Here is a 12,764-nt window from a genome sequence, read left to right on the forward strand (position 1 = left end):
CGCCATCAAGGTGAGATGTGGGCTTGTGCCTTGGACTTGAACTCGAGTCAGACTTGACTTACAAATGACTTGACTTGAGACTTGACTTGGCAATCATTTTTAGGAAAGATTTATGACTTGATTTGACTGGAACACTATTGACGCGAGACTGGACAGTTTTAGCTTGCAATGACTTGCAATTTCATGTCAAATCTATACTGTATATTCCATTTTCTGCATTTGTATGTGAAAATATAACATTAAAAATTGAAAATTTAATGATTTGCCCTTAACCAATACCAATAGACCTACAATGTTTTGTTAAGAATGCGTCTGGCAAAGGGGGCATGCACAACAGTGAAGGCAGGTAATGAATTTATGACCTAAAGTAGTTGTCAAGCTTGTGCATAGAATATGGTGACTTGTCAAGGACTTGGGAAAAATTAGACTTGGACTTAACTTGACTTGGGTACAACGGTCAAAAGTGTCTTAACTTGTGACTTGACTCGGACTTGATTGGAAGTTCTTGAGACTTACTTATGACTTGCAAATTAGTGACTTGGTCCTAGCCAGGCTGTGCCCTCCTTCAATGCAACACTTTCAGCGTTGCAACAAGTCTAGAAGAGATTGGAACGCCAATGATAATCAGGCTAACTTGGTCCCATCTCTGGCATCACGATGACAGATTCTAAGTGTGTGTGTGTGTGTGTGTGTGTGTGTGTGTGTGTGTGTGTGTGTGTGTGTGTGTGTGTGTGTGTGTATTCTGCCTGCAGGTTCTTCTCTGCTCCACATGCAGCTGATGGAGGTGCTCTACGGCATACTAAACCTGTCGGTGTGCTCTGTGTGTGTGGTGTGTGTGTGTGTGTGTGTGTGTATTCTCCCTGCAGGTTCCTCAATGCTCCACATGCAGCTGATGGAGCTGTTCTATGGCATCACCATGGCGGCGCGCGTGGCCTACTCCTCCTACATCTTCTCTCTGGTGCCCCCTACTGAGTACCAGCGTGTGGCCGGCTATTCACGCTCCTCCGTGCTCATGGGCGTCTTCGCCTCCTCCGTGACAGGACAGCTGTGCGTGTCACAGGTGACAATGTCTGAGATTTTACTACTGTTCATACTTTTGGGGATATATTTACCTAATGAAGGTCTAAGACAAAGATGTGGTGAATAAAGCAAAAATGAAATGGTCAGTGTGCAGGTGCTTTTATAGTTTTTCTGATTAGCAGCCAATGGGTTATCTCCAGTGCACCTGTCAGCTGAGCTGCACAAAAAAAAAGTTGTGCGAATATTAGCATCATAGATATTGAAGGTAGAGTATGTACAGTAATTGTGCTGCCTATTCACACATTTGATATTTGCATGATAGCTAATATTGAAGCCAAACATGTGCATTATTGTGAATTTAAAATGGTGGACACAGAGCAGATCTATCTTTTCACGTATCAGAAGTTTGCCAGTCATAATGAATACCATGAAAAAGCGAGTACGAATACTGATGTAATGAGCAGCATACATTATGCAAATAAACTTCTAAAAAATGACGTACCCTGTACTCTACCTTTAATGATAAAAATAACACATTAGAAAGGAGTGCTGTCCTGCCTTTCTTTTGTCGATGCTGTTTACTTTTGCTGAGTTGAGCATGTTGCATAACGTTTATTTAATTACATTACAGGGCACCACCTATTCCACGCTGAGCGCCGTCTCTCTGGGGTTTGTAACCTTTGGACTGCTGCTGTCCACCTGCCTGCCGTGGCCCAGACGCAGCCTGTTCTTCAACAAGGCCCTGAGGACGGGTGCGGGCACTGCCAATGCCACACAGGAGGGCAAGAAGGCCAGCGATGCCAACGCCACCCAGACGGAGCTGGCACTGATGAAGGCTGCAGAAGGACAGGACGAGGCGGTGAGTCTGACAGCGTTCCCACTGGTCATGGAGATCCTGCAATTAATATCATGGAACAGGATTTTACTAGTCATGGAAATGTTCAGTCAGTCAAGGAATATCATGGAATTCCGTCAAAAGTATATAGTGTAACAGCACAAGTGACAGTGAAAGTACTGGAAACTCCAACTCCCATTGTCATTGTGACCACAGCACACAAGTGAACACTGCACACAACCAAATTGCATTTATGCTTCACCCGTGCAAGGGGGCAGCCCTCAATGGCGCCCCAAGGGAGCAGTACGGCAGGACGGTACCATGCTCTGGGTCCCTCAGTCATGAAGGACGATGAATAAATCTTTATTACATTGCCTAAAACAATTTCAAATCCGAGACCTTGTCGCTATTCAAAACATTTCCATCAGATTGATGCCAAACACAAGCATAGAATTTTAAACATTCAAAACACGAATGCGTATTAGTTCTGACGCGAGTCTCTTCTGAGCCCGTCGTTTATTTCGTCTTGAATCCAGCGCGCACACAGCTGGAAGCCTCGTCCCAGGGAGGCACGAGGGTTGGCCAGGTGGCCCGATAATGTCAGCCGCACAAATGGTCGCATTCACGCAGCGCTTTTGAGATCCAAGATGCAAAGTCTGTCTTTGAAATCAAAAGGTAGTAAATAAAAGCAAAAAAATGTTAATCCAAAGCCCGTGAGGTAGACATTGTGGTGTCAGTGTCTTTATCCTGCAGGCCAAGATGGGGGATATCTTACAGCACTTTCCTCATAGAGGGGAGAGCCATTCTTCCAATTCTTCCAATTCTTCCAAGAAGCCCCACCAAAGTAAACTAAAAACCTTTATTTCATGTGCTTTCTCCACAGAGGGAAGAGCCAGTTTCTACTGGAGAGAAGGCCACTGCCAAGGCCTCTGGTGACCCTCAGAAGTCCTCCTCTTCTTCCTCCTGGAAGGACTCTGTGTTTGTGGCCATGCTCCGTGAGCTGACCAACGTGCCGCGCGTGCCCAGCCTGCGGCTGTGGAGCCTGTGGTGGGTCTTCAACTCCACCGGATACTACCTGGTGCTCTTCTACGTGCACATCCTCTGGAACAGCCTCGCGCCCTCCTCTGAGAACAAGGTCTACAATGGCATCGTGGAGGCAGCCTCTACACTACTGGGTGAGATATAATATAATTTTATAATATAATATAATATAATATAATATACAGGGGTTGGACAAAATATCTGAGACGCCTGTCATTTTAGTGTGAGAAGTTTCATGGTTCAAGTGGACCAGCCTGTTGGCTAATCTTCATTAATTGCACATTGCACCAATATATTGAAGTGTGAAGGTTCAATTGTCAGGGTAAGAGCACAGTTTTGCTCAAAACTTTGCAATGCACACAACACGGGGAGTCGTAAAATCTTATGCGTCGAGGCAACGAGATGATTGGATAAATGACAGCGCAGCTCAGCAAGCAATTGGTTCTTGTTGCCAGACAGGTGGAATTATATGCAGGCACGCACGCACCATATTTGCGTAACTAGTTTTCGCCGTTCTTTCTGAAGTTTTCCGTCTCCTCATATACAGACAGTCTCTGGCTACAGTCTGTGCTGCTAGGTTTGGACAATGGCTGGGTCGCATGAAAACACTTCTACCCACGTATTCAGGCCTCAGGACTTCAGGGAGAGACCAGAGAGTGTTTATGGGTAGTACGAGAGAGGAATCTCGCGACTTTTTCCGGGTGGTACTGTCCACTAAGTGGCACCATCCAGACAGCGCAGAGGAGCGCCAAGGAGCGCAGAGGCTGTTGAAATGAATGGGGTTCCATGGAGCTCAACCACGATGCTGCCATTGCTTTGGGAGAGAATTGGTATCATCGTTTCAATTTATTTTTCCAAAAGGCAGGATAGATTATCCTTTCAAACAGCACTTAGTTTGAATGTTTAAACTCGCTGGATCTTTGTAAAATACGACTTTATTGTCAATATGACGTCACGAGTGGCTTCACACACTGCGTTTGGATTGGTCGGCCGGCTTCATTGCTGTTATCACGACGGCCGTAAAGCAATTTTGTTAGCAAGATGCTAGCGGAGCCTGACTCATAAATGCCAAAGCTGTAGGAAATCAGAAGGACATAACTCCCAGGTTATTGTACATTTCATTGAAATCCACTTTGGTTTTTCAGAACTTACAGTAATATTGTCAAGTTTCAGCCGACAGCGAGCACAATGTCAAGTTATTAGCGCCAGCTTTATGAGCTCTACTGTCTCGACAGCGCTCCCTAGGTGAACTGCAGGCACGGGTTGGAGGGCGAGATTCAACACTGTATGTAAACCCACTGTGGAGAGACTCAATTTGACCTGGGGGTGGCGTATACCTTTAAAGTCGGGTCAGGAGATTTTGCTGATTGATGACCTTATAACAAGTGCTTATCACATACCTCTGCTGCTACATCAATGTGTAGAAGCACTGATGTCTTTTTATAAGCTCAGTCTGAACCAACAGCCGAAGGTCATTGACCAGTGATTGGCTGATATTGAGTTCTAAGAATTGATCTGAATCCCTTATCTCCAAGTGAGCACTGCTGCTACTGTTGCTGTTGGGAGCCTGCTCTGGCTGTTCAATGCTTATCATCTCTCTCTCTCTCTCTCTCTCTCTCTCTCTGTCTCTCTCTCTCTCTCTCTCTCTCTCTCTCTCTCTCTCTCTCTCTCTCTCTCTCTCTCTCTCTCTGTGTCTTGGTGGCGTTGTTGATCCAGAGTACTTCCAGACTTCTATACAAATATAGGAATCTTACCCTGTTGTGTGCTGATTGGCTCAGCCAGTTTGGGGTGTACAGATATGCGGTAACTAGAGCTGTCTATGCCCTTGGAATGCTCGAGTTAACTAGGGCCATCTACTATGCATTGGGAATGCTGGGGTCAGTGGTGATTGACGACCACTGGTATCTCTGTTATCAAGTATGTACTTTGTGGTGGCAAGTGCACTTTCCCTTTTGAATGCCACAGCTTCAGTGCTAAACAACTTAAATAGTAGGTTTCTGTTGTGCTTTTATTTTCCAGTGTCAAAATGTGATTTTACCAAACCATACTTTCCATAACCACACATGCATACCATAGCCTACCTAAGAGTCTTACACATACCATACATACAGTAATTATGGTCTTATTACAATTAGCATAATTTCATTCGTTCAGAGGGTCTGGAACAGGCAGATATAACTCATTGAATTTATTCAAACCAAGCCATACTTAACAAACTGTCTCCATTCCTGTGTGACGTTGCCACTCATAGAACACCCAGATAAAGCATTCTCTCTATGTCAGCTGGGACAGAATGACATCAGACTCTGTGAACTCGGTTGACCTTAGTAGAGTAGTAGAGTAACTTTTTTTCATGAGTCCCCAAGGACGAAGGACCTTGACCGTGTCATCGTCCTTTATGATGTAATAAGCTCTGCCACTGCAACTGGTCACAGTTTGTTTTAGCTTCTTTATTGCGGCTGATGTTGGCTTGGTGGTTACAATGATTACCACGAGAGAGAGGACTAAATTACAGTATTGAATATAACATGGAAATAAGTTTAGAATAAGAACAGCATATGATTATAGAATACCATTATCAGCTGTCCTGTCCAAATTACATCATTGCCTTGAAAGATCCTCTTGATTGTAGAATTGTATGGGCTTGAGAGTACAGATAAGTGGTGTGCTAATTGACCATTTATTTATATTCTTCAATGCACTGTTAATATACTACTGTATCGTATAGTGTCTAATCCACTTGTTCAATTTTAATAAATACCGGTGCTCATAAAAGATGGGCATCCAAAAAGCCAATCCAAAAACGTTTGAGGCACTCCCTACAAAAGTTAAACCGACTTAATTAAATTCTATACACATGCAATTCTCAAGTTGTTGGTTTTTTTTCTTTCTTTTTCATAGCAATACGTATGATATATTTCCTGAAAGCACATTTTCTGTGTGATTAGTGTAATAATAATATCATATTTATGATTGTATATTTCCTGAAATCACATTTCCTGTTTTTCGCTGTGATGTTTCCAGGTGCGCTGACGTATTTTAACATAATAACCAGACAGGCGATCAGAGAGTGCACCGGTGCAACAGGCGCACCGCAAGCATACAAATAAACGAACGTACACACGACCAACTCTGTCCAACCTCCTTGGCGTAGGTAGGTAATTAGTATAATATATTCTCTGACAGCATATTTCTTGTTTTCCGTTATGATGTTTCCAGGTGCGCTGACGTCGTTTGCGGCGGGCTACGTGAAGATCAGGTGGAGCCTGTGGTCGGAGCTTGTGATTGGTGGAATCACTGCACTCATGGCTGGCCTGCTGCTACTGATGGGCACCACTGGGAACATCTGGGTCTGCTACGTGGCCTACATACTCTTCAGAGGCTTCTACCAGTTCCTCGTACCCATCGCCATGTGAGTGTCACACACACACACACACACACACACACACACACACACACACACACACACACACACACACACACACACACACACACACTCAAACTGTAGCACTGATTGGCAGAATGTCTGATGTCTGTGTGATTCTCTCACACACACACCTGGGTGTGCAGGCCAGGGTGCATACTGTACATCTTCTGCAGAGTTCAAGCAGTTCATAGTGCCTATTGCCATTTTAAGACACACACACACACACACACACACACACACACACACACACACACACACACACACACACACACACACACACACACACACACACACACACACACACACACACACAGGGTGTGCCATGCAGTGTAACGTTGTGATCATAGAGTTCAACCAGTTTACTGACTTGCTCACACGTGACTGGAATGGGCTACATTTTCACAGAGTTCAACCAGCTGATTGTGTCCATTGCCATGTGTGACACACACACACGCACGCACACGCACACACACCTGGGTCTGTTACATAACCTATATCCTAGGTTTGAACCCATTCATAATCAACTGAGTGACACACACACACACACAAGGAGAAACACAAGTGGTCAACATTACAGCATTATCTCCTTAAGACATGTAAACATGTGGACAGTAGACATACCACGTTAAAATAAATAACTGATGTAAGGTGTGATACACCTACTGTATAGAATATAATAACAACAATGGGTAGAAACAGAAGGTAAGAACTGTGCTGCATCAAATAAATGAAATGCATAAAAGGATATGAATGCAGGTGAGTGGACCAAAGTGCTGCAGTAGCTTTTGACTTGTAATATTGCTGTACAAATGACTGGTATTTTCCGGTCCTGATTGGTTTTTGCAGGAATCTGACATTTTACTTAGTGCTTCTAAAAAACACTTAGGTACAGGGGGTGTGTTGGGTCAGTTAAAAAACACACTCACCTACAGTAAGATAGTAGCATAATGCCAGAATATATTTCCAGTAGTGTTAATAATCATTCTAACCTTACAGTAATTCTGACTCGGCACATTTGTTTGCTGGGTTTAGCTCTTATGATGAAATGTGTATCTTTTAATGTTTTCTATCTGGTTGTTTTTTTCTGTCTTTATTCTTTCTCTCTCTCTCTCTCTCTCTCTCTCTCTCTCTCTCTCTCTCTCTCTCTCTCTCTCTCTCTCTCTCTCTCTCTCTCTCTCTCTCTCTCTCTCTCTCTCTCTCTCTAGTTTCCAGATTGCGTCAGCTCTGACTAAGGAGTTGTGTGCCCTGGTCTTCGGGGTCAACACGTTCTTAAGCACCATTCTGAAGTCCATCATCACCCTCATAGTGATAGACAAGAGAGGCCTGGCGCTGCCCGTAGAGTCACAGGTACTTCACCTAGACTCAATTTAACATGTTAATATATGCAGGGTTCCCACGGGTCATGGAATTTCTGGAATATCATGGAATTTCATAAAAGTTTTTCCAGTCATGGAAAGTCATGGAATTTTACCATTTTGCATGCATAGTCATGGAATATCATGGAATTTTCTGAACAGTTGTGTAAAAGCTAAACTCTTTTGCTTGGTGTATAACACTGTTTCTTACTGGTTATACTACAACGCTTCGCCAACATTCTACAATGCAGTGAGCCCACTGAAGTCTAGCGGTGGCTCTGCGTCTGCTCTAGGGGTGAAGCTTCATTTTCATTTTCCCATATCAATATATACTAGAAATACAGATATAACTTGATACCACACAACTGGCCCTGCTGGTGGAGTCACAGAGAGACTTTAGTCCCTTAACACGTATGAATACAATAATATAATACAAAATACTGAAATACCTCAGGCCTGGTCCTCCGACCAATGTGTCATACCAGAGATGAAATACCAGCCAACCAGTTGTGCTTGGTTTTAAACGTTGCCTAATGGTGGACAGTGTGCGTTACACATTCTTTTAGATTGCTATATACTGCCCCCACATGGACATTACAAATACTAGTGCAGATTTATCTGCCGGATCATTTCATGTGAAATGCAGTAAAACACTTTGGGGCTTGAATGACACATTTTAATACAACTTTGTATGCCTTTTTTAGTGGCAAGGTAGAAACCCAGAACCCCATTTTCCTGAATCTGGCTGTAATATTAAGGGAGAAACGTACTAAGAAAATGTAATTAAGAGGGTAGTGCACACTACATTCATCCTTGATTACATCTGTCAATGTAAGTTACAAAGAGATGGTTCTGATGGCTCTATAAATTACCAAAACATGTAAAGCTACCGTTATGAGAGTATGAATTATGAGATATTAAAACATAAAAATCTGTACTTTAAAATGGCCAACATCTTGTCTAAACCTAGCCTGCAATGTAATGTGGGGTTCTTAAATAATTTCAGAGATACTGCGACTTAAAAGTTGTAATGAGTAAAGTATTAAGAGGGTAGTATTACCCTGTAGCGAGATTACCCTTGCAAATTAGCATTTGGGGTAGAGTGGGTGGGGTACTCATGTCAGGTGGGGTACGTTTTGGTAACACTGCTGTATTACAACTCATTTGAACCTTTCAAAGCCCGATTCGGGCGGGACTCTTATTACCTTTGGACCCCCGGTAATTCTGAATAATTACGGAGAATGTCTGAGTTCTTAGTTCTGTGCGAATGTGCCATGTCCGCGATACAGTGAGGATAATAAGTATTTGATCCATTGCTGATTTTGTTGGTTTGCCCACTAATAAAGACATGATCATTCTATAATATTAATGATAAAATGTATTCTAATATGGAGAGACAGAATATCAAAAAGAAAATCCAGAAAATAACTTTGAAGAATATATTTCAATTGATTTGTATTCCATTGAGGAAAATAAGTATTTGACCCCTCTAGTCAAAGAAGACAAAATACTTGGTGGCAAAGCCCTTGTTTTCTCATTCTGAGGTCAGATGTTTCTTTCAGTTAATGACAATGTCTGTGGATATATTAAAAATGATTTTTTCCACTTTTCTTTGCAGATCATCTCTAAATCATTTAAGTTGTATGACTGTAGCTTGGCAAATGGGATCTTTTGTCCCCTTCACAGGATTATTATAGGGTTAATGTTTGGAAACTGTCTAGGCCACTTCATGACCTTAATGTGCTTCTGCTTGAGCTACTCTTTCGTTGCTTGGGCTGTATGTTATGGATTATTATCATATTGGGAGGCCAATCCATGACCCACCTTCAGTCTAGTGATGGTGGGAAAGAGGTTGGCATGCAGCATTGTACGTTTACATGTCTCCCTTCATCCATTCCTTGACGATGTGAAGTTGTCCTGTGTCTTGGCCAGACAAACAACCTCAAAACATAATGTTACCACTTTCATGTATGATGTGGGAGAATGTGTTGTTCTTGGGATCATAGGCAGCATTTCTCTTCCTCCAAACAGATCGAGTTGTGTTAATGCCAAACAGTTTGATTTTGATGTTATCTGATTCCAGCACCTCCCAATCATATCCTAATCCAGTTCATTGGCAAACTTCAGGTGAGCCTGAACAGGTTCCAGCAGGGGTACCATACATGCACTGCAGGATTTTAATCCGTTGTGGTATTAAGTGTTTCCAATAGTTTTCTTAGTGATTGAGGTCCCAGCTGCCTTGAGATCATTTCCTAGCTCCTCCCATACAGTTTTATGGTGCTTTATCTCTTTTTTTTCTGGTTATTAAATTCCCACAAGGTCAAATCTTGTATGGAACCCACAGACAGGCCTAAGATTGATGATTGATGATCATTTTGTATGTCCTAAAATTGGGAAGAAATGCACCAACAGCTTGCTCCTTAATATCTAGGAGCCCATTTCAGCCTTGTTGAGTTCTAAAATCTTGTCCCTGACATCCTTTGACAGCTTTTTGGTCGGTCCCATGTTGGCGAGTTTAGTTTGATTGATTGACTGATTCTATGGACTGCTTCTGCAGATTCAATGTGTCTTTTGTGCAGGTTACTATTAACAGGTGTGTTCAATTCAGATAACAAGTTGATTGGAAGTGCCATTTGATCTGCGGGATCAGAACTCTTAATGGTTGGCAGGGGATCAAATACTTATTTCCCTCAATGAAATATAAATCAATTAATATATATTCTTTAGAGTTAATTTCTGGATTTCCTTTTTGATATTCTGTCTCATCATATTATAATACATATTATCATTAACATGAAAGACTGGTCATGTCTTTATTAGTGGGCAAACCAAAAAAATCAGCAAGGGATCAAATACTTATTCTCCTCACTGTATGTGAGGTAATAATTCCGCCGCAAATTACCTACTGTATTTCGGCGAAACACGGACGTCCTGGGGTAATTTCACATAGGCGCACCGATGTCTGTGAATTGAGTAAATAACAGATGTTTATTTATTCCGTCCGAATGTGCCCTGCAAAAATCACGAAGGTCCGGGGGTAATTGCGAATTTCCAGGGGTCCATAGGTAATATTTATCCCGTGCGAATCGGGCTTAAGTATGTGTTTGTTTTTCCTTTTCCTCCCGTAGTTCCTGGTGTACTTCTCCTTCTTTGTGGTCCTGACGGTGGTGTACCTGGCAGGTGCTGCCTGGGTCATCACAAGACACTACCGCAGCACACACGTGCAGACGCAGACGCACACCCCGCCCACAGCCCTCACTTCACTGGACGCCCAGACACCTGAAACGGAGCCCCTAGCCAATGGCAGCGGAGTAAAGACGTGATGTCACACAGGTACTGCACACAAAAATCACTAGCAATTAGAAATGTTTATCATCTCATTTATTTTTTTAAAAATGCAAAAGGGGTGATCGAATTTGGTGTGGAAGTTGGACTTTATTCAGAAAAGGATATATTTGAATATAATATGATTTGTTTATTTGTACTTACAATTGTGGGATTATGTACATACTGTATATAGTGACTATGCTGTAATTATGTGTACTTGAGTGGATACACATCAATAAGTAACATGCTATTTTTTTGGTACTGATTACAGGTAAAAGATGCCCCACCTGAGTGGATGGTGAATACTGAAGGACACCATCACTACACAGATTTGAAGAGGAATACACTTGCGGGCTGAGGAGGCTACTTTACAGTCATTTAGGAGGAAGAAAAGCGAGCATCCACATCTTCTTAGGAAGCACAGGTGCTCTAACAGTCATTGTTGATGCCAAGACATTGTACAGACATATCTTGAACAAGGTAACGTGCTCCTTACCTTGGCGCTGTGTGCTGCAGTTTAATATAGCCCCCCCCCCCCCCCCCCCCCCCCCCCCCCCCCCCCCCCAATTTTTATTTTATTTTTTTTTAAATACATCTACATCACACATCAACCAGAAAAGTTGAAATGCCCCCCTAAAGTAGTATTGAATACTACTGTCCCTAGCCAAGCAAGAGCACATCCGTTATATAAACTGTTAGACTTGTAGATTTTTGTTTATAACCTCTGTCACCGCACAGTGTTGGCAGTGTTTATCAGTGACTGTGTCACTTTTACAGGAGAGAGTTTTGTATGGTAGTATTGGTGTAGTATTAGGAGTACTTTACTGGCCCAGTTGTGCCTATTGAGAGTTGTGCATCTTGAAATGGTGATATGAAGTCATCACTCTCTGTCTCTCTCTTTTAAAATCTGTATCTAGAATGTATACTGGCCATTCCATTTGTATAATTTAGATTTATACATCATTTTATTTAGTTATTTAGGCCACACATTTGTTTGGTTTTATACAAGTTGTGGAATAGAAAGTGTATTTTGCATCATTCCACATATATGTACAGACAGCTTCATTTCCGTTGAGAAAACCCACAGATTCATTTGGTAGAGAAGCTGTGGAACCACAGAGCATTGCCCTCCCTTCCTAGAGGGGCCGTTTTTGATGTGACACTGTCATTTTTTCCATGGAACCACAGAATGGGAACCATTTTCAATGTGTAACAGTCCTCCTTGTGGACCTTGCAAATAATTCATTTTCAGTTTTCCAAAAGCGTTTCTCACTTCCAAGAGTACCAGTGGTTGCCAGTTACACCAGCAATGCCCCACCAAACGTTTGGTTAAGGTCCGCATTACACAGAAGCAAGCTTAGTGGGTACTGAAGCCTCATTAAGTCCTGTGTATAAGGATTCAGGCTTTACGAGTAGAGACGTAGATCTAGAACACTAGACGCCGTGTTATAGGCCACCCCTTTGGATTTGAACGCATGGCTCAAGGCAGATCACTACCAGGTTTAGCCCGTATAACACTGCCATCAGTCAGGGACAAGGTGATACACACATTATCCTGAAGGTGGTGGTAAAGCAACATCTATGAAAAGCATAGGATACCAGACCAAGACCACATCACCCAGGGTTGAACTATGCGAAAAAGCTAAACACGCCACATAGTGTTTTATATCTGAGATGGGAGTAGATAGGGATATAGTGAATGCTGCATCTACCTTATAAGTGCCAGCCATCTCCTGTTGTAAAGGATGGTATTGACCCA

At 42.5% G+C, this 12,764-nt stretch overlaps 1 protein-coding gene across 2 annotated transcripts in view; it reads left to right on the plus strand.

The window, feature by feature from the left end:
* Positions 1-11,524, plus strand: part of slc19a1 (solute carrier family 19 member 1) — an 18,411-nt gene extending 6,887 nt beyond the window's left edge. The window contains exons 4-10 of one of the 2 annotated variants that reach the window (XM_063212492.1): positions 867-1,060; positions 1,652-1,879; positions 2,739-3,030; positions 6,116-6,308; positions 7,529-7,670; positions 10,807-11,011; positions 11,277-11,524. In XM_063212492.1, coding sequence (XP_063068562.1) covers positions 867-1,060; positions 1,652-1,879; positions 2,739-3,030; positions 6,116-6,308; positions 7,529-7,670; positions 10,807-11,001 — 1,244 coding nt within the window. In that variant the 3' untranslated portion in view covers positions 11,002-11,011; positions 11,277-11,524. Of the gene's footprint in view, positions 1-866; positions 1,061-1,651; positions 1,880-2,738; positions 3,031-6,115; positions 6,309-7,528; positions 7,671-10,806; positions 11,015-11,276 lie in introns of those variants that run through there. The other variant, XM_063212494.1, reaches the window with a different exon arrangement.
* The last annotated feature ends 1,240 nt before the right edge of the window (positions 11,525-12,764 follow it).

The sequence above is a fragment of the Engraulis encrasicolus genome, chromosome 12 (assembly GCF_034702125.1).
Source record: "Engraulis encrasicolus isolate BLACKSEA-1 chromosome 12, IST_EnEncr_1.0, whole genome shotgun sequence".
NCBI lineage: Eukaryota > Metazoa > Chordata > Actinopteri > Clupeiformes > Engraulidae > Engraulis > Engraulis encrasicolus.